Here is a 24,061-nt window from a genome sequence, read left to right as displayed (position 1 = left end):
AGACATGAGCATGAAAGCCTATCTGCAGACATGCGCAGAGTCACACACTCACCCTTTATACGTGCACACACACACACACACACACACACACACACACACACACACATAAATACACACACACACTACTCACCATGATCTCATCCTGAAGCAGAAAAGCCACAAAGAGGAGGACAAGAATGTAAATCATGCAAAACCTTTGTATAGCCATTGATCTAATATTGTGACTGATATATAGTGACTGTAGGTTTGTCATTCTTCAGTCCGTCTGTTATTTAGCGCACAACTGAAATACTAATTTAAAGGGCCCATTTTATGCTCATTTTCATGTACATACTTGTATTTTAGGTTTCTACTAGAACATGTTTTCATGCTTTAATGTTCAAAAAACGAACTATTCGTAGTATTTTTCTCATACTGTCTGTCTGAACAGACCTGTATGCACCCTCTAAAATGTCTAAAATGCTCCATTGTAGCGCTTGTCTCTTTAAGCCCCCCTTCCCAAAAAAAACCCCAGTCTGCTCTAATTGGTCAGCGTTTTCTGGTCTTCCGCAATGAGGGTAAGAAGAAGAGAAATCACTATATCGCGTCATATCATAGGGGTACAACACATGCAGTAATCTGGTCTGGTCTGCAACTGCCAAAAGGCTCAACAGCAGGCGCGCTATTATAGAACTTCGAGATGATTCCTTTGTTTCACTGAGGTGTCCGTAGTCAGCCTGTGGATATTTTGTAGTATATGAAAAATAAAGATTTTTATATCAGCCCCCATCCAGTCAAGCATACAAAGATTCTGTCAGGCTGAGTGCAACCAAGGACCACCTAAGTGGAAACTATCCCTTTATTTCTAGTGCCATCTGCTGTAACCCTCCAACATCGCAGGTCCAGTCACATTGCACATGTCATCCCTCAAAGCTCAGAGACGTGCCTCAGCCTCCTTTAATAGGCCTTGATCTTTCGCATCTGCGCTCTTGGCGTCACTGCACCGTCATTGCAGCTGGAGAATGACTGCAACAGTACGGTAAAAGCACCTTCTGCATATAGTATAGTTGTTAAATTACAACATTATAGAAAACTTGATGGCTCGTTTAAAGGCATAGTTTCTGAATACTGGCTGTGTGCATTTCTCTGTGGATGGGTGTTTTTGATACTTAAACAGTATTTATTTAGCACCTCGAATAATGTTTCTGTAGTTGTACTGTACTATAACCTGTAAAATGTAGTATAACCTGCCAAATAAAAGTGACTGTCTGGACATGATAGCATCTTAGTGTGAAAGTACCTGGTTACCAGCTGTCTTCTTCTTGTTCATTTGGTTGATCCTCTGCTGAGCGCTGCACAACAAAACACATTAGGAGATGCTGGATTGTGGCCCTAAATTGCACATGAGGTGATCTCTATTGACAGTAGATCTTTACCAGATGCGACAGCGACACCTGGATTGTTTTCACCTTGTTCTGGAGACACCTACTTTAGCAGGAACTACCACAGCGACACAAACCGTTTTGAGTACTTTGCCAGGTGTTTAGGACGGTCTGTGAGCGACCAGATTTTATCACTGCGATAGCGTCACAGAAGTTGAGATCAAAATGAAGGCCAAGTTCAAAAATGGGTGTGTTCTAAGCAAGGGGGCCTGATGGGAATGGGCCTCGGCCCCCTACCACTTCAGTCCCGGCCCAGGTTAGGGGGAACCGATAGTCGTGGAAGCTGTGCCACGTAACTTTACAGGTTTGTAGTTGAGATCAAAACAAAGGCCGAGTACAAAGATAGGTGGGAAGTAGAGAGGGGGCCATTGCCCGCCATACTTTACGCCCCTTGCCCGATTTAGTGTCGCAGCTGGTGTGATCCCACCGCAAGATGGTCTGTAGCTAAACTCTATAACTGAGAAGAAGAAAAAAAAACTCACTTGGCAAAACCAATGAAGTCCTCATGGTTGGTGTTCATGTAGGACAACTCAATGTCTATCAACAGCAACACCTGAACAGAGAGAGAGAGAGAGAGAGAGAGAGAGAGAGAGAGAGAGAGAGAGAGAGAGAGAGAGAGAGAGAGAGAGAGAGAGAGAGAGAAAGAGAGAGAGAGAGAGAGAGAGGGTTCATCCTTATTCTATAAAACCACTCACTCACACTTTTACTGTGTCTATAGTATTGTGTGTTACCTGGTTCTTTGTGCGGCTTTCTCTGTCCCTGATGTGCTGGGTGACAATTCTCTCCATCTCCTCTCTCAACTGAGGATACTGAGCCAGCTGTGAGCGCAGAGCACAGTGGGTAGGTAGCAAAAACAAACCGTCACAAATCTACATACAAGCTTCAGTAAACTGCTACATTTCTCATCTCACTGGACCACAACACACTTCCACCAATACAACAAAATACGTCACAGAAATATAATTACAACAGGTTATGATTTGAGTAGTTTATCCCAGACTCAGTTCTAGTCTCTGCACACCCTGACTAGTGGGTGGATTTCAGTTAACAGTGGATTTATGTGCAAAACGTCTACTCATTGCCAATATGGAACAAATGCAGAAGAATAGTGCAAAGCCTGTGATATTACCACACAAACACAGAATAAAAACAATGTTTCTGGCATAGAAGCTTCCTTTTCCCAGCACACTGTGGGTCTTTTTTCCATGAGCTCATTGCAAACCCACGAACGGAGACATTGGTGGGCCTCCAATGTGACACAAACACATTTGGAGAAGTGCGGGGAAACAAGAAAAATCAAAACCAAAATCACAGCGCAGGAAAGAAGAATATACGCTGTTGCAAGTTACAATGCATCTTTCATGTCTGTCAGATGGTTGTAGTGAGTGACTGGATATTAGTCAGTAGACCTCTTTCTGGTTCTCCCGGGGTTTGGTCCATTTACAAATCAGACTACATCCATAATGAATAGATGTGTTATAATAATGGTAGGCCTACACACTGTTAAGAAAAATGCCAGTTTAATTACTGGCATTAAAACTAAGTTCCTATTACATTGTTCTTTGCTGGAAATAGCCCAAATTGGAAAACAATCAAACAGCAATTGTCCAATTATAGCTTAGCAATCGTAACTAAGCACACAGGGTGTTGAAACATTAGAGACTTTGCGCAACGATGGTTAAAAGGATGGCCATGGCGTTCCAGAAACATTCGAGTGGGTTGCCACAGTAGTGGGTATGGCAAACCAGTAGCAGACAGTTGGGCAACAACGTCAACAATGCAGTGGAATGTTTCTTGAACTCCGTAGCTGTCCCTTCAACCATCGCTGCGTAAAGTCTATAGTGTGCATGTGGGTGCAGTAAGAGCAGTAACACTAAAGAGTTTGGAGGGTTAGGTTGTTTTTCAATCACCTTTCAAACACCTGCTACATGGCCATCGCTATGTCCCCAGGGCCCTCAATGTAAGAGTGTGGGCTATTGTCACAAAAGGAGAAATGGACATTTCAAATGCAGTTTGAATGGTATAAATCCATTCAGGGACTGTGGAGATATCAATGCCAAACATCAGTAGGTTGTAAGCAGTAGAGTCATTTCAACATTTCTGAACATTTGACCAGCATGGGTGAGAACATAAAACCCTTTGAAAGGTCTCCATAATGAGTCATATTAGGAGGATATTGAGCTGGGGAACATAGGACCCTGGGAACATAGATACACTCCCCCTTACAATGAGGGGTCAAGAAGTCGACTTTTTAGTGGGGACCTGTAGCTTTAGCGATAATCTTTTAGCATTATAGCATGTAGCCATTGTGCTTTCTGTACCACTGAGACATAAAAAAGCAGCTGGAGACAGATACTGGGTCTCAAATCGCTTACTTTGAGCTTATACTTAATATTATGAGAATGGCAAACTCGGACAGTGCACTCATAACTTGGATGGTGCTCTCATAATGTTCAAAACAACTATACAAATGTGACACATATAGAGTGTTATACATAGAGTTTTACAGCCGTTAAAAGCAACACAATTTGTGCTAATGGAGAGGTGCATTGCAACTTGAAGACAGACAAAAAGCTGTCTAAATCTGCTAAAGTGTGTCTTAAAAGTGACACAAAAATACAAAACTGAGAAAAAAATGTTTGTTTTTTAAAAACAAGGCAGCAGGCAGAGGCACTCACAGTGATTCAGACTGACATGCAATGCAAAGGAGCAGAGAGGGAGGGACGGGAAAGAGGGTGATGGAGGAAGACTTCAAACTGACCCCTTTGTGGATTTTCCCAACCACTGTATATTATCATACAGTATCTTTAAATACAGTATGCCTCTGAAAGTGAAATCAAGATAAAAGTGTGACAGAGAAGAGAAATCCAAAGGAGGTCATGCTGTCTTTTGTCATTTGCTTTGCGAGGAAGCAGCCGGCTTAAAGGGTTAGAGGACGACAGGATGGAAAGGACGAAAGAAAAAGAAAAAGAGAAATAAAGGGACGCTCAAAGCGATTAGTCAGTGAGTGGAACTACACAATCAGTCACTCCACTATATAAAATTATACTGACAAAGACAGAAAAAAAAGTGATTTGAACCAACTTTTTTAACCATCGAAGGATTTTTAGACATCATGGTGTCAAATATGAAAGAAAATTATTTAACATGCAGGTTGAGAGGCAACAATTTGTCAATTGTCAACATAAGGCCAATAATTGACAGAAGACAAATGACAATAAATTTTAATTTAAATGCAGAATACATGGTTACAGTAATAAGATCCGGAGTAAGGATAGACCGATTTCTGCTGGCTGAAGTGACATGAGGAAAGTACTTTTATTTACAAATGTTAGACCTGCTCTGAATGTGCATGTAACCTCAGTATATTGTAATCATGATGTTGGAGGAGTCAATTCACATAAATTATATAATTTCCAATACAGAACATTGTCAGGGTGATGCTTTCTAGCCTCAGTAGCGTTGAGGCTCTAGGTATTGGGATGCCAGTTTATCTGTCCCGCCACTTTAGTCCAGACTTAAATATCTGATCTGTAATTGTACAGACATTTATGGTTCCCAGAGGATTTTTCCAATACCTTGGTTTGTGGTCAAAAACCTGCAAAACTAAAGACATTCCCATCAGCCTTAGCAGTAGTTTCTGTTTAGTGCTAGTGCTGCCTTCAAACATGGTGTTCACTTAAAGAGTCTGTGAAAGCCAACCCAGGGACATTTTCTGAAAGCTAGTTGTGATGTGTTTTCTGACATGTTCAGAAATGTCGTTTAATGTTTTTTTTATTAATTCATTTTTGGATGTATAGAGTTCTTCTTCGTAGTTTTTCATTTCTCCAAATCTTACCTTGCTTAATTGTTAGCCACTGTGACTCCTTGACAGATAGTAACGTTAAGGAGGAATCTTTTGGTGACCACGTGCTTAGCAGAGTTCTCACTTGAACACCAAGAATATTGTGTAAGCTACACGACTTCGCATATCACGCCCACAAGTTCCACTTTAGGGCAATGTAATGCTCTAAACTAGGATATTAACCATGGTAATCATACCTGGTAAAATCGCTGTGAGCATGTTAGCATGCTGGCGTTTAGCTAAGAACAAGCTAAGGATTAGCGTAACAGAACCACTAACCTAGCTGTAAATACTTTTTAATATCTATGAGGGATATATAAATTACATTATGCATTACATCTTTTATGAATAAAGCAACAACAAAGCTTCAAGTCAACATTTATGGTTTAGTTTAGTCTTCGACAAAAGTTTAAAATTTCAGGGTTGCTGTTCATAACGTGAAAACCTCAACTAAGGTTTTGTCTGGATGGTTATTTGGTTTTAAATGCTAACAATTAATTTTGTGGTCTACTGACACATTTATAGTAGATCACATTTTTGTATTAAACATAGCACGTAATTTACTATATCCACATCAACATAGAAGAGATGTCTTCTTCATCTTCCCAACTGTAAGGAACTTTTAAGAGAAAAATAATATTCAACTCTCATTATCAACATTAAATCTCAGTCACCCTTAAGTATATAAATGGCACATTTTAAAATACTATAAAAATGTTTTTTTTCTCTCATAATCTTAATATGAATACTTAAAGAAGAAAAAAGCCTAGCCATCGGTCTACCCCTACCTGTGCAATTAACAGAGATAGTGAAAGTGGCTTGGTTCTCTTTGGCATTTTACCTTTTGACTACACTTTCGAATGGTGGAGGTGAGTTCACTCACTACCATATCTATACACTTCAGTGTAGGCTCCTTCAGCTTTTGGATCTGCTTTTTCACTATGGCCTCAAAGGCCAGGTCAGGGGTGAACAGCCCCGTCCTGTAGGGATAGGCAAGGGGCACGGGAGAAAGAAGTGAAAAAACAAAAAAGAAAGACGACAAAAACAAAAAGTGGAGAAAGAGGAGAAGTAAAAACACCCAATGAAGAGTTGTGAGAAGACTTAAAGGAACAGGCAGATGGAGAAAAGTGCGAAAGTGAAGGCGTGAGACCATAAACAAAAAAAAGTGAAAACAGATGGTGAGGGAAAAGGAAAAAAAATGGAGATGGAACAGAAGAAACAACAGATTGAAGATAAAAAAGACGAAAAGTGTGGAGGTTGGGGGATGGGGGAATAAACAACACAGAAGGAAGAAAATGCAAGAAGTGAGACATTTAGTTTCTCCTAAAGCCATTCTAAAACAGGACAGTACTGGAGTCTCTCTCTATCAATAAAAGACAGAGAGAAAAGACAAGAGAAAGAAGAGGAAATAGAGAGAGCGCCCAGCCTGCACTACTCCACCAGCCGAAAACTCCAAGTGATGCACCGCGAGACCACAGCTGTGCACCCCAACGTTCAGCCAAGACGCCCAGATCCCTCCTGGTGTTGCCCCTTTCTCCACCCCTTCTCCATCCCTCTTTTTCCTCAAACTTCCAGCGGGAGCTTTATCATAACATCTATTATCCCAAAGCCTTAGGTTGTTGCTGTCCAACCGCTGTTGAAATTGTTTGGTCACAGTGGATCAATTTGGATAAAGACTACTGCCTTTCTTTTGGTCACACTCACAAGCCTCTGTAGCTGAGAGAGCGGCCCCAGAGGCCTGTTCAAGAGCAGTTAAAAAATAATCGTTATTGCTTCTATCTGCTGCAGGTGCACGGCTCCAGCCTCACGCACAAGGAAGATTGGATGCTGAGGTCACACAATATGGCTGCCAGGTATTATAAATGACGAACAAATGATGATAAACATGTGTATACCTTTTAAGCAAAGGTGGAAGAGTGTCTTAGTCAAGGTTATTGAAGTAGTACTAGGACTACTGACTTGAAAACTAAGATAATCAGAGTCCGAATCAGAAATACTTTAATAATCCCAGGGGGAAAAATGTTTAAACAGCTTGTGCAAACAAGATAAGGCCAATCTGTATTTCTTGCTTTTCAAAATATAGTGTGTGTGATCACAACAAGGCATCACAAATGTGCTCATAATAAGTCAAAACAGAATTTTAAAAATGAACTGAAAAGGGAACTAAAGTAAGCTAAAGAATGCTTGTAATTTGCTACTTTTCAAACTGGATTTATTGGCAGAAAAGTTAAAGCTTAAAAATCAAGTTCTAAGCTGAGACTGCTCTGACATTCTGTTACAGGCAACCATATTCTGATGACCGCTCAACATCCACACTGATTTTCTTCAACACAGCTTTCTACCACGGCCAGCCTGTCCAGCCAAACCCGTCCAAAGCGCTACAGTAGGTAGGCAGGCAGGTATACCGCAGCCCACCCTGCCACCCCAGGTGTCCCCTCGCTGTCCAAAAAAACAACGGGGGCTGGAGAAAGCCAGGTGGTTACAGTAAAAGGGAGTGAACAGCAGAGGGACGATGAGGATTGAAGACAAAAAAAGTGCTATTCACTGTGTACTTTTATTTTTTTTACCTTTTTGGTACACTGCCTAACCGTATTGACTAGCTCAGAAATGACCATGTCGACACATTTGGTGCAAGGCTCTTTAATCTTCCCAATCTGCCTTTTCACAATGGTCTCAAAGGCCATGTCCGGGGTGAAGAGACCAGTTCTGCCCGACGGATAGAGAACCAGCCACAAGGCCAAAAAAAGAGGAGGATGGTGGAGAGAAAGACAGAAGGAGGGAGGAGGGTTGGGTAAAGAGAAGAGCGTTAATTGTAAAGAAATACCCACCGTTTTTTTGAGTTTTCCCCCAAAGGTTAACAGACACATATAAGACAGATAGAGGGAAATCAACATATTCTAGGAAATATAAAGTAAGTATAAGGATGCTGTAGTAAATTTGGATTTCTTTACAGCAAATATCCAGCCATTTTCCCTCAAGAGTTGTTAAGAGTTAGTGTGTTACTTCAGACTGGTCGGTCAATGTGTTATCCATTAAGAGGATGAATGGGATCTCACTTCATAACAGAAATCATTTTTTTCCATGGAGGACTACATGTTTTTGGATTCTGTCCAAATTTCTAGGTCCTGTGAATAAACACTTCATGCAGTGAGTTAAGATCTTATTATATTGGTGCAATAGCAGTACAACTGTACTACTTGTAAAATGCCACAGAGAAATACATTTTAATACATGTCTGGATATAAAAATGGACTTTCACTGCATTTTTTTTAACTTAAATTTGATCTACAGCAACCAAATTAAGGGGGTTAATTCTGGATACAACCCATTGCCACAAATCTCTAAACATACACATTTATCTAGTTACCTACTTGGACATCCTGCCGATCATTCAGCCAGTATTTTAAACAGCTCTGATTCTGACAGAAACCAACAATATTCTGTCCACCATGGAAATAAATGAAATAAAATTATACAACCCACAAGCACATGACCATAATTACCTCCTGCTTCTCACTATATCCTGTTATTATCTGATTCAGACAGACCACTATTTACATTTAGATGATTTTTCTGGCGATTTCGGCCTTATTAGATGATACAGTGCATATGTACACACCAGCATGGATGGAAAAACAAACAAAAAACACATGGAAAGGCTAACAAGTTCCCTGCAACCAGAAGTCTTCTCTAAGTATAGTGAGGCTATAAGCATTCAACAGAGCACTCAGTCTAAGTATCAAGGTCTTTGTGATTAGAGAAGCAAAGTCAGTTAGATGTAGTCTGGCCAGCAGATATGACTGAGATGGAGAGATGAAGAGAGAGAGAGAGCGAGAGAGAGAGAGAGAGAGAGAGAGAGAGAGAGAGAGAGAGAGAGAGAGAGAGAGAGAGAGAGAGAAAGAGAGAGAGGGAGAGAGGGAGGGAGAGAGGGAGCGAGAGAGGGAGAGAGGGAGGGAGAGAGGGAGCGAGAGAGGTGAGTTGGAGGGCGGACGTGCCTGATTCCATGGATGTTCTTGATGGCGTAGCTGATCTCCTTGCGGAGCTCTTTCTCATCAAACTCCATCTGCAAAAGAAGAGAGAGAGAAGAGGAAGATTTAGTATAATATAATTTGTCTCACAGATTAAAAGATCAGTTAAACTTTTCTCGCTCCTGATTCTTCCATTCTTTATTTATTTTCAAATACCATGTCAGCTAATAACACGTCTCAAGCTGAAATGTATGCAACCACTGCCAAAATATATCCCCTTCACTATTTCTTGAATGTCCCTGCCGCTTTTAGTTCACAAACCTTAATCACACTTATCTGTTTTTATTTTTAAATACCATCTCTGTTATTTACAGCAATGTCTCATTCTTCCAGTTTCATATGTTCCTAAAAGCATGAATTATAAACACAGAAAACATTAGGATTTTATGAGTCAAGCTTCTGGTTAGGAAGCAACCTGCTTTGTTCTCTCAGTGGGAAACTGAGCATGGGCATTTTTTTCTAAGGCCTCAGTCACAGACAGTAAGATTTATATCCTCAGAGGGAGGTCAAGAGAGGAAGGAGGAGAGGGATGGATGAAAGGAGGGAGAAGAAGGAGGGGATTGGCTAACTGAGCGAGAAAGTGGAAGAGGGTTGAACATGTAAAAGGCGGGGTGAGGTAAACGGCTCAGAGAGACAGAGGCAGGGGGAGGTGGATGAAGGAAGGACAGGCTTGTGGTAAAGATGATGTGAAAGGTGAACAGACAGGATGTGGGGGAGGGATAAAACGTGGATGGATATGATGACAGAGTGAGAGAAACAGAAGGAGGCTTTCCTGAGGCGGGTGAAGTGAGATTGAAGAGACGATAATGGGAGAAGTAGCTGTTAAAGTGAGAGGGTGGAAAGAGGAATGTTTGGGTTAGAAAAGCCCAGAATCAGAGTCCTAAGGGAGGCCTTCTCTCATTCTGAGGCTGAGAAAGGATATCCAGAAGGGAGACATGCAGAGATGCAGAAACACAGAGGCGTGTTTGTCATAAAGCAAGATAGGCTTTCATGTCAGACATTTTCTTTGTCTTCATTATTCTTATACACTCAAATATACAGAGTTTTCCTTTTTTTCTGATCGCAAGTACTTCCCAATTTATTTCTTCTCAATAAACTCTTGTATGCAGACTAAACTAGCTATAATGCCAAGAATAAACAGAAAACCAAATATTCCCACAAAAGTCTGATAAATGTTCCCAAAAAAAATTCTCTTGAAAGAATTTTATACGCATAAATATTTACAGCTAGAGGGTGTGTTTTAGGAGTGTTTTTTTTTTACTGCAACAGTTACATTTATCACAATAGCATCCATCATCTTGTGGCGTTAGGTAACTATATTTTGAGATATGAGGGACATGGTGTTGCAGGTTTTTCAAGTCAGGTGGAGAGTCTTGCTTTATCAAAATGTGAAACTGGAGCTTCACCCTGCCTCCCTGACCCAATAACACTTATATATTCTATAAATCAAACCAAATCACACACAAATAAGCACTCAGGCAACACACCTTGACCAGTTCGAAGGGGAAGCGTTCATGGAAGATGCGATTGATCCTGGCTCCACCTGACAGCTCAGCTGTGTCAATCTGGTCCCCAGAGCCCTCTATACACTTCTCAAAGTCCACAGAGAACTGCTGCACCATCCTGAAGGGAGGCAGACACATCAGTGAATCTATGAGTTTGTTTCTCTCGGATTGTCTTCTGCTGTATCTACTCACTGGAGCAGAGCCTTGGTCTTGCGAGATGGATCGTCAGGTCTGAAGTTCTTATATTCCTCCACCTCCTTCTCTATGGAGAGGAGTTGACTCTGCAGCTTGGCCCGCAGAGCCGGCAGGGTGTCCCGGATGTGATTGGTCAGTTGCTGTGCAGGTCAAAGGTCAGAGTTAGATCACTGGGAACGTTGATGGAAATTACAGGACCCATGAATTGATGGACTGCAGTCGCCTGTGACTGACACTCTCACTGCTCTTTACACACCTGATTGAGGGTTTTCTGGAGGTAGGGAGTGCCCATGCGGTCGGCCAGGTGTCTATATGAAGGGTGGGAGAGAAAGAACTTCCTCTCAGCGCCCATTGCAGCATTGATGTCCTTCCTGCCATCTATGTCCTTCTGGCTCCTGTTCACCACCCCGATGTAACCTGGACAGACCAGAGGCCCGCAGACTTTTACAACACAGTCTGAGCTGCAGTGAGATTTGGTGAAAACCAGATCCAACTTTTTTTATCGCTTCCTGGAATTTTTGGGAGCAGACTGGGACAGATTCAATACTTGTGGCCTGACTAGTAATTTGACTGGGAGTGTAGTCTTGCATTAGGAGCAATCTGGCATTGTGTTGGGCCTTTTATTTTCTACATATGAACCGAGTTTAAACAGCTAGATCCAAAATGAATAGCCCCTCCTGAACCAAACCGCTTAAAACTGTGTTTAATAATGTTTAGCAAAGGAAAACCACATTTCAGGAGACATGAGGTTTAGGAAAAGAATATAGACGAAAGATGAATAGAGGAGAGGAAGGAAGGAAGGAAAGAGGAATTACAAATAAATCCGTATGTCTGTGTCCGAGTTTTTAAGAGAGAAAGAGAATAAGGAAAAGGAGAGTTCAGGTCATGCGGATCCCATTTCACCTCCAGTTAAGTTTTCTCATGCATTACTCTGTTTCATGCTCTATAACTAATGCAACTGTGAGCCAGCACCCTTGTAAATGTGAGTATCCAGAGTAGACGGAGAGAAACGGGGAGTAAAAGAAGAAGGGGAAGGACATGGAAAATGTTCCAGAGCACATGCCTGGGTCCTAACCAAGTGCAAATGGAAACGCAAAGTACCACATCAGCACATTGCAATAAAGGGCAGCCCACAAGATACACACAAGCTCTTTTCCAACAGTGTTTTTTTCTCTTTGCCCCCTTCCCTGCTTCTCCTCTCCAACTCTTCCACCTTTCTGTCTATCCATACATCCTTTTTCTTTTTTTCTTTTTTCAGCATTTGGAGCATTGACCATTTTTGAGTCCGACTGCCTCACTACCACAAGAGGGAAACATTGTGTCATTGTGTGGCCCCTGAAGTAGAGAGAACAAGTACGGTTTGTGTGTGTGTGTGTGTGTGTGTGTGTGTGTGTGTGTGTGTGTGTGTGTGTGTGCGCTCACCCCTCCTGAGTGGGAGCAGCTTATTCTCTAGGATGTCCTTAGCATCTGTCCCCTCGTCCATCAGGTCCAGCTTGGTGATCACACCAATGGTCCTCATACCTACATGCACACACACAAACACACACACACACACACACACACACACACACACACACACACACACACACACACACACACACACACACACACACACACACAACCAATGATCACAAATCTGAAAATGGAACTGGAAACTAAACTGAAAATAATTTCTGATGCGGTAGATAAATATGATGCACATCTGGGGTGAAATACCCTATAACGCTGATGCTAGTTGTGTTAGCATTAGCATATTTAGATCATTAAGTTAGGAAAAGGAGCAATATCACAATCTAAAAATAAATCATTGCAAGCAAAAATCCTACTTCAAATTTTATTGAAGGAAAACTGCTATTTTAATAGTAAAACTAAAAGTAGTCATTATTCAGAATGGCTCATTTTAGAGTTTTAATTCATATATTATTTCACATTACAGGATTATAGTTTGATGCGTCCAAGTGGTTGCAGGAGTTATTGTAAATATGTTGTAGCTGTTCGATTGGGACGTAATATTACTTTAATACTAATAAAAAGCATTTGTTTGTATAGCACTTTTCAAAACAAAGACAGAAAATGCTTTCCAGTAAAATAAACAAAAAAACAGACACAAATTCAAACACAAAAAACATTAAATGATTGTAACAACACAAAGAAAAGTGTCAAAGTGATGTGGCACAGTGTGCGTTTGTGTGAGTGTGTGTGAGTGTGAGTGTGAGTGTGAGTGTGAGTGTGAGTGTGAGTGTGAGTGTGAGTGTGAGTGTGTGTGTGTGTGTGTGTGTGTGTGTGTGTGTGTGTGTGTGTGTGTGTGTGTGTGTGTGTGTGTGTGTGTGTGTGTGTGTGTCTGTATGCTCTCACCCTGAGGGTCGACCTCTTTGGCAATCTTTAAAGCGTCAGAGTTGGCCAGATCAGAGTTGGCCGGGGAGACGGCCAGCATCAGGCAGTTATCCTTAGTGACAAACTGCATCAGCATTTCTCTAATCTGGGCCTCAATATCTGCAGGTTGGTCACCCACCGGCACTTTGGTCATCCCCGGCAGGTCCACCAGGGTCAGGTTCAGAACTGTAGGAAGAAAAGGGAACAGGAGAAAGCTAAGCAAACTGAATAGACCTTGTTCAGATGCATTGTTTTTGTTACCAAATAAAAAGCTTGATGGTCCATAAATTATTGATGTCAGACATGCAGAACAAGTCACCCCAAACTAGCATCTGTGTAGAGTTTTGTCTGCCTCACCGTTAGGGGAGTAGACGCGCAGGTTGATGGGCACAGCAGAGATGCCCTTGTTGGCCCCGGTGACGCGGTCAGTCTCTGCTTCAATCTCCTGCCGGACCTCATCAAAATCTATGAACTTTTTGCCCTTACAGTGGAGGAACTCGGCGTATTCTGGAAGAGACGTAAAAGGAGGCAAATTAATGAAAGCAAAATTGTAGAAAAAAGGAAAGAGATCATAAGAACCAGAAAAGAAGACAGTAGAGAAGACAGTGAAGAGGAGAAATGCTGAAGTGCGTCCAATATTAACCCTCTTCACCTGGATAATAAGAGACATTTATTTATTTTTAACTCAGACAGAAAGAGTAAACAAATTATCATTATTTGTCTGACCTCAGTTTAGAGGATTATCATCTCCAAATTTTGGAACTACAGGAAGTATAATGTTACCAAGTAGTCTGGGAGTTAGCTGTGTCCTGTTTTTTTAGCTTCTACTTGTGTGGCCCCAAAAGCATGCCGAATAAGCTATTAGCAATCGCTGCTTGAAATGTACCCACTGAGGTATAGACAGCTTTCACTGGATGATTCACAGGTATGTTCTGGAGTTATAAGGCACATCTTTTTTCCATGATCTCTAGGCCAATTTATGGAAGTTGATTTGTGATGGACGTCAGAGATAATCATATCCTCAGGACATAGCAGTCGCAGAGAATTTCAAAATATGAGAATCGAGTGTGTGTGTGTTCACATTTGGGTGAGTTATGATTTAGAGAAGAACACATTATGATGCACATTGCAGCAAATGGGTATTTAGAGTACCCTAATTTCCTCTGTGAGCCATCTCACAATTTGAAAACTGAAAAGAAAATGAGGTAATACAGCAGCCACGATGTGTACTAGAATAAAAGCAGGTTTAATTCATTTTTGATTTACAACATGAGTAAGCTGCAAGAAAACGCTTGTTAGCAGACCCTGCAACAACCTAATGAAGTGTAACCATGGTGATATGAGGATGTTATCATTGTCTGTAGAGATTAATGGAAAGAGGGAAAAAAAAAGCTAAAGGTTTTCCCACTTGGAGTGTGGAGAAGGAATATTTAGAGTCCAGAGGGAAGAGGGGAGGTATGCACCTATGGGAAGTAAAAGCTGACAGTGTCCTAACTGTTGACCCCTTCAATTAAGAATGAAAGGAAATTATTTAAAAGGGATGTTATGGCTTTCACATTTTCAAGTGATGAAAAGGGTAAAGGGAGTGCAGAAGGGGTTTTGCTTTAATGGTAAATGTCAAAATCAGTGCATAATTGCTTTAAGATGTAATTTGTTTAATGGCCACTAGATGGCTTCAACCAAATTCTCACACAACTGTAGAAAAGAAACTGACAGCCTCCCCACCAAACGATCTTTTTTGCAAATTTTCCAAAATATCTCAAACTATCATCTATTTGGACAGCATGTGCAAATTAACCCAGGATTTTGAAGGGCAGGATCTCTCCACCAGTCAGCTGAAGACCTCCAAAGATGTTTAAGATGTTTTTACCTGTGGGGCAGTTCATTAGCTGCAGAACCAAAGGACGTCGTGTTACAATGCCAGAACCGCGGGGAAGGAAATCCCTGTAACACAACAGACAGACAGACAGAGAGAAAGATGCTTAGTAAACAACAAAGCAGCGGGACAACACAATGAATCACCGAATGACATAAAGAAAACAGAGTAATGAATCAGCACCCTGAGGCTTTGGGAAGACTAGAAATGTTTGTACAAAGTACAGACAACAAGCAAGAGTAAATGTGTGGGTGTGCAGTGTAATGCTGAATCACAACAAATCCTCAGGCAACAGCTGTGGTCCAGCGGGCTGAATTTCCATTTAATTCACTGCACCAGTGCTTTTTCTACAGATATCAACATTTTGGGTACATCCAATATGGTTAAAGAAAATGTTGTGGATTAACTCTGATTTTTTCCGTTCTTTATTGTTTTATATCACATTTTTTCTCTATAAATAACATTTAGACTGTATTATATGACATATAAATACTGTTTTACGTTTTTTTGTGTCAGCATATTATCGACTAAACAATAACACTCAATAGTAGGAATAAAATGCATAGTACATTGAGTGCACAAAATACAGTAATGCTTCGCAAATAAGTGAATTAGTTGATAAACAATGGCAAATTATACAAAATTTACATTTTATAAACACTGACATTGACTTGGGAGTTAATACAACTGTTCAGCAGCTTTAATGTTTTAGTATTTGTCAGGAGTCGGTACATCCTCAGACGGGTGGAGAAATGATCAAACATTACCGCAGATGAGAAACCCTAAGGGTTCAGAGTCTGGCAAATATAAAGACAAGTACAAAGTTACAAAACTACCATTTGCATAAGTTTCTCCAGCAGATTATCCTTCTGATTTGATGACTGATGATTAAAATGTGTGCCAGTTTTGTAGCATTCATAAAATTCTCTTAGCAGTTTGATATGTCTTACGATTTCTTATAGCTGCAGTACTGAAATTGATAGCAAATAAAACAGAGTTGTCTCAACATGTGCTTGCAAATGAAAGTGTTTTACATCTATTACAGGCTGAAACGCTGTCCTGGTGTGAATTGTGTGTTTGTGAATGCATGAGAGTGTGTATCCATACAAATGGCTGCCTCAACATGCTTTTATGTTGTTGTTTTTAAGGCGAACAAAACACTGTATTCCTTGAGGGTGTTCAGCTGCTTATGCAACATCAGCGTCAACTCACCACTGGCACTGTATGCTCCTCAACCAGCTGACTGGACAGTTATTCAGTGATTCATGACGTGTGTGTGTGTGTGTGTGTGTGTGTGTGTGTGTGTGTGTGTGTGTGTGTGTGTGTGTGTGTGTGTGTGTGTGTGTGTGTGTGTGTGTGTGTGTGTGTGTGTGTGTGTGTGTGTGTGTGCGTGTGTGTGCGTGTGTGTGTGTGTGTGTGTGTGTGTGTGTGTATGTGTGTGTGTGTGTGCTGTTAGAGACACATACCATAGTTTTGAATCTAACATTTTAATGGAGCAGTTTAATGTTTCCATTTCAAAAATCTGCTTCCAATCATACAGTACATTATTATCTGTAGACTGAAAGGTTTAACTGCATTAAAATCATACAATGCTCACATAAATTATTATAATACTACAGTAAAGAATCTTCAGGAACAGTAATCAACTGGTCGACATAAATAAGAAATAGATGATAGCCTCAGTTTGAACCTGAAGCAGAGCCCGAGGCAGTTTGGATACACGAGGCATGAGCTGAACTTTTGCCCAAAACTGTGACCTAAACCAGAAAAAGCCAATTCAGTTATTAGTTGTTCAATATGAGCAGCTTCTTAACCCTCACTGTGTTCCTGTATTTCATAGTCACACTAATTTTATTTGTTTACTCTTTCTGTCTGAGTGTTTATGGTGCATATTTAGGAACTACAATACATACTTTCTGTCCTAGCTTTAAATGAATACTTCAACATTTTGGGTGAGAGGAGAAGATTTATAATACTCTCATGTCTGTGCACTAAATATGAAGCTGGAGCCCCCCCCCCCCCCCCCCCCCCCCCCCCCCCCGAGGATGGCAAAGTCATGACCCACCCTACTCTGCTTTTGATTGGCTTGTAGGCTACTTGTTGTTGGGTGTATTTAGGCATGAGGAGTGGGATGAGTTAGGGTAAGGACCCCAGAGTAAGCCAATCAGAGGCAGAGTAGGGTGCATCATGCCTTCGCCATCCTAGGAAAATAAAATAAAAAGAATATTGCGTAGCTGGTTTAGCTTAGCTTAGCATAATCACTGGAAACAGGGGGAAACTGCTATCCTGACTCTATCCAAAGGTAACAACCATCTACCAGCACCACTAAAGATCACAAATTAACATACTTATCTGTTTAATCTTTACAAACACAAAAGCAGAAAAATGCCAATTTGTCATTTTATGAGGTGAAGGGTACCACATTACCTTAAACTGGGCATTTCTGAGTAAATATCTTTACCTGTCTTATCTTTTAAAACACAACTTAAACTTAACTATATTGGCAGTGATTAAATCAAAAGTTGACAATATGGACAAACAAACTGAATAGGGTGACACAAGATTGCTAATTTCCATCACAGTACATATTTTTTGGAAGGGTTTTTTATGAGTGTTATTGTCTCATAAAACTGCAGGTTGCTTAATACTGTGGATGAGTCTTTCCTAATTCTTTCCAACCTGCAGTAAAACAATACCTGTGTGTCTTCCAAAATAAGCCTGAAAAGACATAATAGCTAATGTTTGCTAAACCTCCACACCTGCTACACTGGACACAGCACCGATAAGGAGCTTCATTGTTGTTTCAGTGTGTGTTGCAGCCTTTCACAACAAAGGAAACACTGCTCTCTTTTATGTGTGTCTGTCCATCTGCTGGTCTGCCTACCTGCCTGCCAGTGTAGGCACGTTTGTGTGTATGTGGCTGTCCCTTTCTCCCACTTGGATGCCTTTTAGAGAAGACAGATGGCTTTAACTGTAGGTCTTCCTCTCACTTCAGTCCTCCTCACCCCCCCCCCCCCCCCAAACTGCCGCCACAAGGATCCTCCACATGAGAGAAGCCACAGAAAGAATCATCTTTTCCTGACATAACATTGCATTCATTTAGCTGACGCTTTTGTCCAAAGCGACTTACAAAAGTACATCAAGATACTGCTCGAAAAGTGCAAGAATCATGCGAGTACATTAAAATGAAATAAAATAAGCTAAAACTGCTTCAAGTGTGATGGGTCCCTCCCTCACCCTCCTGTGTTTTCATCCACCCCTGGTGAGGTGAGAAGGATGAAGACATTCACGTAACTGCCAAAAGCACAACCACAACCCTGGCACTACACATACAGAGGAGAGCAACTAAAATAATAATAATTATAATAATCATAATCCTAATAATAATCATAATCATAATCACAATGATAATCATAATCATAATAATAAAAAGGAGCAAAGTGGTCGGACAAGGATCACTGAGAAAGGATAGATTTTAAGGTTACAGCAAGATACCTTTAACAAGCACTTACCTATAAGTGCACTCAACAGTCAGTGTCAGAAAGCACGTTCAAAAGCTCATCTATCAATTTATTCTGCTCTTGCTTTGTACCTGTTAGCTTAGCAGATAGCTTACATTAGATATTTGACAAAAGGACCCTGCAAACCGAAGTAGAGTTTAGTTTTTTTAAGGTTTAGGCCTATTTAAAAATACATGAGTATACAAATTTAGCATCAAGCCATCATATATGAAAAATAACTGGGCCTACGTAATATCATGAGGACTATACATTTGTCCACCTTCAGACATGTTGCGTAGTGTTTATATGAGGTGTCTATCCTTTAAAATCTCTGAATACATTGGATCATTTGGGGTTATTTTGCAAACCACTAAACAGGACTAGGCCCGAATTATGGGAATATTGTATTTTTATGTGATTTTTTAATCAATGTGATGCTCTACAATCATTTGTCAGATCCTTTAAATTCGTAAATTAACCAAAAGTAGACAGTCCTGCCTGGTTATTTTACCCATTAACAAACCGTTTCTTCATTGATTTCCAATAATCAATAATCCGGGTCATGGAGGTCTCACAGTAGAGCCAAACTGAGGGAGAGTCCCATCTGAGCCACAGTCAGATGAATGTATTTTATCACATCTTGTGTTCCAACAAATTAGTTTGAAACAAAAGGATTTCATTGAATGAACTTTCAGTTTCACGTGCATTTTGCAAGGAAAATACATTTTGTGTTTTTACATTATTAATTAGGTTTTGTGGAAATATTTTTTTCTTTATAAAAAGTAATGTCACAACAATTGTAGTATTTCTATTTTAGAATTTCAAATGAATGTGTTAAATCACACATTTGGATGGTCGGGTTTATTCTTCTGTTATTCTTTGACTTGCTTGAAAGGAAAAAGGGGAATAGAAAATAGATGGGTTAGATTTAAACTGTTTATGTTTGCTCTATATCCCTCCATCCATCGAATTCTTTTTAAAAACATTGTTGCCACGTAATAGTAATAATCCTAATAACTCAACATGCTGCTCTGTTGTGCGTCACATCACTTCCCATTCCCAGACACAGACATTGAGCCTCATTTAATCCTGCTCTAATGCATGCAGCAATAACAGCTCTGACATCAGTGAACCCGCACTATGGGGCAATTTCCCTCTCAAGCAGAATTTTGGGTGCTAGATAGTTGAGACTGCTTTTTGTGATGAGTTTTACACACTCACGCACACTGCTGCGAGCCACAGTATTAGATGGAGCCAAAGAAACGACGGGTTTCTGGATGGTGGACATCTAGATTAGGCCAGAGCCAATGGGAGGATGTGTTGCAGGCAAAGTGAGATTAGTGGTAATCCTCTGCAGCAGTATCAGGACAAATAGTCTTTCTCTGTCTCTCACTAACTGCTTCCTCATTCTTACTGTGTCCATACACTGCTTTTAAAGTTCACACCACTCTTTGCAAATAGATTTCATTCATAAAAAATAAAAAAAGTAAAAAAAATTCAAAGGCAATTTTAAGAGCTGCGATTTATTTTAAGGGCCAAGTAATAATTACCTGAGACGATTTCTGTAAAGAACTTTATCATTTGGTACAAATCAGAACTGGAACAAAACAAATCTGCAACTATCTATTTGAGTCATTTTCATTTCAATATTGTCGACTTACAGCTTCTCAATTCTAGGATCTGCCACTTTTATTTGTTTTTTATGATAGTAAACTGAATGTCTTTGGGTTTGGAGTTTTGGTCAGACAAATCAGCAATGAAATAATGTCTTGTTATGTCTTTACGCAAACTGCGATGGACTATAAAAACTATTTTCTGACATTTTATAGACTTAACAATTAATCAATCAATCCAGATGATAAGCAGCAGATTAATCAATGGTGAAAATAATCACTGGTTGCAGCCCTGGTATGTTCACATTTCAGGGCACACAAAGCACTGTTATTTATTTGTTTACCAACTTATTTATTTGTTTTTAAGAAAGAACCGGTAACCTTTGTAGTGGTTAAAGAGTTCCTGTTCATCTCCAGAGGTTGCTTGAAAGAGTTGCATTAAAAACTAATAAAGACCCATTTATTCCAAGATAAGGATAAATCCATCCTTCAGACCATCCATTATCTGAAACCGCTTATCTTTTACAGGGTCCCAGGGGGCTGGAGACGATCCCAGCTGACATTGGGCGAGAGGTGGGTAATTCATGGACAGGTCAGTCAATCGCAGAGCTAGATAATGACTATGATCTATCTATCCTATTCACAATCCCAACACAACCTGAAAACAGTGTTTATTTCAATATTTAATTTGAAAGCTGGGTAGTTTTGTCTTGCGTGTGGCAGTATCATCTTCTATGAGTCACTCAAGGACTCTTCTTTCTCTGTGTTTCTATTTCAAATTTATTTGACAAGAATAAAAAGCTTTAAGCGAGCGCTGTGTTGTGCTGTCCTTGTCTTTCACATGAGTGAAGCTGCTGCTGTTCGTCATAATGCTTCCGGCCTTCTCTGTCTTATGTAATACATGAAACCAGCCATATATCATCCTTCCCTGCGTGGGGGTTGGAATAGTGACGGCAGCAGGGAGATAGAAATGTCTGTGTTGTAGTTTTATGTGCCTGGTTTGTGCTAGTGCCAGCAGCCTCCACTGATAACAAACTGCTTCAGTTGGCTAAGCTGCACACCATGCAGCATCCTCCTGGGTTTGAGTACATCCCAGGAGAATGTCATACAGTATGTGACCATTTAACTAATTTCTTCTTTTACATGCCACTATCAGCTACTAAAAAAATGCTCCTCCAGGGTCTTTTTAATGGACTTGGACAACCATAAATGACTTTGTGTTCAAAACAAGGCAAACCTCCAAGCAGTTGTGGTGCTGGTATCAGCTGTCTTTGAAAGAGCTGTCCATGGTGCTGAAAGTGAACAAAACGCTAAATTTGAGAATAGAGCTGCAACAATTGTCCAACTAATTGATTAGTCAATCGACACAACACTAATTTCTAGATTTCTAATAATCGATAAATCATTAAAGTAATTCTTCATGTAAAAAATGCCTCCCAAATATGGAGATTTCATATTTGATCATATTAGACAACATGTCTTTGGATTTTGGACTGACACAACTAGACATTTTAAGAAATCATCTTGGACTCTGAGAAACCGGGATGGACGGTTTACAGATAAAACTATTAATTGATTAATCTTTAAAATACAACTGTAATTGACAGATTAACTGATAATGAAAATAATGGTTAGTTGCAGCTCTACTTAAACTTTGAGTATAAAAATGTAAAATACGTTCTACCTTTAATGCTTCTGCCCCATTTTCGGACATTGGAAGATGAATACTGCTTGGTACAGTATAAATCAAACATGAAGACAAAGAGAATTCAACTCGTACTTCAAGATACGTGCAACATTTTCCCTCTTCTTTTGAGATATAATTTCACACTGTCCATGTAATGATGGTGAATTTAGTCAAATGTCAACATGTGGCCACACACCCCCACTTCCACCTGCACTAATAGGTTTCCCCCAGCTGGCACTGCCTGTGTTGGGCACTGGAGAACAGAAAGGCTCCCTGCTTTGGTGGTGCTAATTGGACTCATGGGAGGCTAAAATACAGACACGGACAGATTGAGCTCAGATTTATGAAACATCTTCTTCACTGTCAAATCACAAGCAGTTCTATGGGACACGACCAGAAGAGGAACACATTCATCTGTGTGTACAGGTAGTAATTGATAGTCAATCACCAAAAATTCCCCGACCATTTTGATACATAATTAATTGTTACTTTAAGTTAATTATCAAGCAAAAATGCCAAAAACGTAATGCTTTTCTATCACTGTAAATGTAATAACTTTGTTCCTGGGCTCTGGGAATGATTAGTTGCAGCCCTAAAAATAAATCTACCTATCTAGCTATTCATTCGAGAAGAAAAGAGAGAAAACAGCCAAATACATCTTAAGACCATTGGCTTGAATGAAAACAATGGATGAAGACAAATCCTGTTTTAAACTAAATTGCTTGATAATGGAGTGCCTGTGTCACGGTAATTCAACTTTAAGCTTGTTGCCTTTACTTTGGAGTTGAGCACTTTTAAATTTTACAGCTACAAAGCACCTTTGATGTGAATTTAAACTGAATGAGACAGAAAACGTCTAAGAAGGGAAAGTTGAACTGAGGTTATAAACAAAGAACTGAGCTATTAAAACAAAGGAGACAGAAGCAGACTCTTTGTAAGGAATTTGTCCGAACAGAGTATGAAAGCAGGCTGGAAAATGATGAAGGGGAGTAGATCCATTTGATTACTGTCCTCAGATGTTCTCTCATACCATCAGCATGTCACGTCTCAACAGCAGGTCTACCACTAAGAGGTTGTTCTCTCCTTGTCTGAGAGACACACCTGCATACCGGGTAAGTGCTCCAATCTAATTCATCTGAGAGGATAGGTGTCATGGTGCACGATCAGGAGTAACAGATGTACAGTAAACTCCTTTCAACAAGGTTAATATCAGTAATGTAGTTGCTCATTTTTTACTAAATCACCTCATGTAGACATATTATAATGTGCATCCTAGGTGAGAACAACTTAACCCAACAAAGGTAATATAAAATAACTGATGTAACTGTATCTCTGTCATTTATAAGTCTTTTATACTCTGTGCTAAGTGTACACAGCGACAGCAAACAGAGGAAGGACAGAAAAACCATGTTTAATGACTTTCTGAGAGGCGTCAATGTGAATTTCTGCATCAGAGACAGTGAGGGGAAGACATGGACAACAGACAGTACAGCTTGTCGTAAGTGTGTGTTGGCTTAGGGAAGATAAACACAACGGGCAACTGGAGGGATAGAAGACTGGAGGATGGGAGGACCTGGGCGACGTCACTGCAGCTGGACTAGAAGAGCGCGTCAACACACACAAATGCTACATGACAGGATGACTGCAGACTGTACTGACACATACAAAACAAATCATTTGACATCTTAGTTATATAATAATATATGAGTTTTTTTCTTTTCTACCTCCTGTCATGATCGTCTAAACCACCGATCCCTCGGGTAAAAAGCACCGTAATTAGGCCCAAGCTGTTTCCATGACTACGGCTGAGTGAGTGCAGCAAAATGTGGCCCTCCTAACGAGTGCAAAGAGATTGTTTGTATATTGATTATTCACTTGGGTTTTAGCTAAGTGATATCTATTTTAAAAGGCATCCTACAAAGGAGCAAATTGTGCTAATAAATATGTAGATTTCTAAAATTATGTAAAACAAAGTTCCATACAATTTGATTTTAGTTTGCTTTTATAAGTATCAGTATT

The 24,061-nt window shown here is 40.2% G+C and overlaps 1 protein-coding gene across 4 annotated transcripts in view; it reads right to left on the bottom strand.

The window, feature by feature from the left end:
* dnm1a (dynamin 1a) overlaps positions 1 to 24,061 on the bottom strand; it is a gene marked incomplete at its 5' end in the record, with an annotated part of 53,769 nt that overhangs the window by 27,642 nt on the left and 2,066 nt on the right. For all 4 annotated transcript variants that reach the window (XM_083929462.1, XM_083929461.1, XM_083929459.1 and 1 more), the window contains 13 exons: positions 131 to 142; positions 1,280 to 1,331; positions 1,904 to 1,974; positions 2,153 to 2,239; positions 7,833 to 7,971; positions 9,261 to 9,328; positions 10,781 to 10,916; positions 10,991 to 11,133; positions 11,250 to 11,410; positions 12,416 to 12,514; positions 13,349 to 13,552; positions 13,724 to 13,873; positions 15,237 to 15,310. In XM_083929462.1, the coding sequence (XP_083785588.1) occupies positions 131 to 142; positions 1,280 to 1,331; positions 1,904 to 1,974; positions 2,153 to 2,239; positions 7,833 to 7,971; positions 9,261 to 9,328; positions 10,781 to 10,916; positions 10,991 to 11,133; positions 11,250 to 11,410; positions 12,416 to 12,514; positions 13,349 to 13,552; positions 13,724 to 13,873; positions 15,237 to 15,310 (1,396 nt within the window). The remainder of the gene's footprint in view (positions 1 to 130; positions 143 to 1,279; positions 1,332 to 1,903; positions 1,975 to 2,152; positions 2,240 to 7,832; positions 7,972 to 9,260; positions 9,329 to 10,780; positions 10,917 to 10,990; positions 11,134 to 11,249; positions 11,411 to 12,415; positions 12,515 to 13,348; positions 13,553 to 13,723; positions 13,874 to 15,236; positions 15,311 to 24,061) is intronic.

Source organism: Echiichthys vipera (assembly GCF_963691815.1).
Source record: "Echiichthys vipera genome assembly, chromosome: 16".
In the NCBI taxonomy this organism is placed as follows: domain Eukaryota; kingdom Metazoa; phylum Chordata; class Actinopteri; order Perciformes; family Trachinidae; genus Echiichthys; species Echiichthys vipera.
Note: the sequence above shows the minus strand (reverse complement) of the source record. Positions and strands in the feature narration are given on the sequence as shown.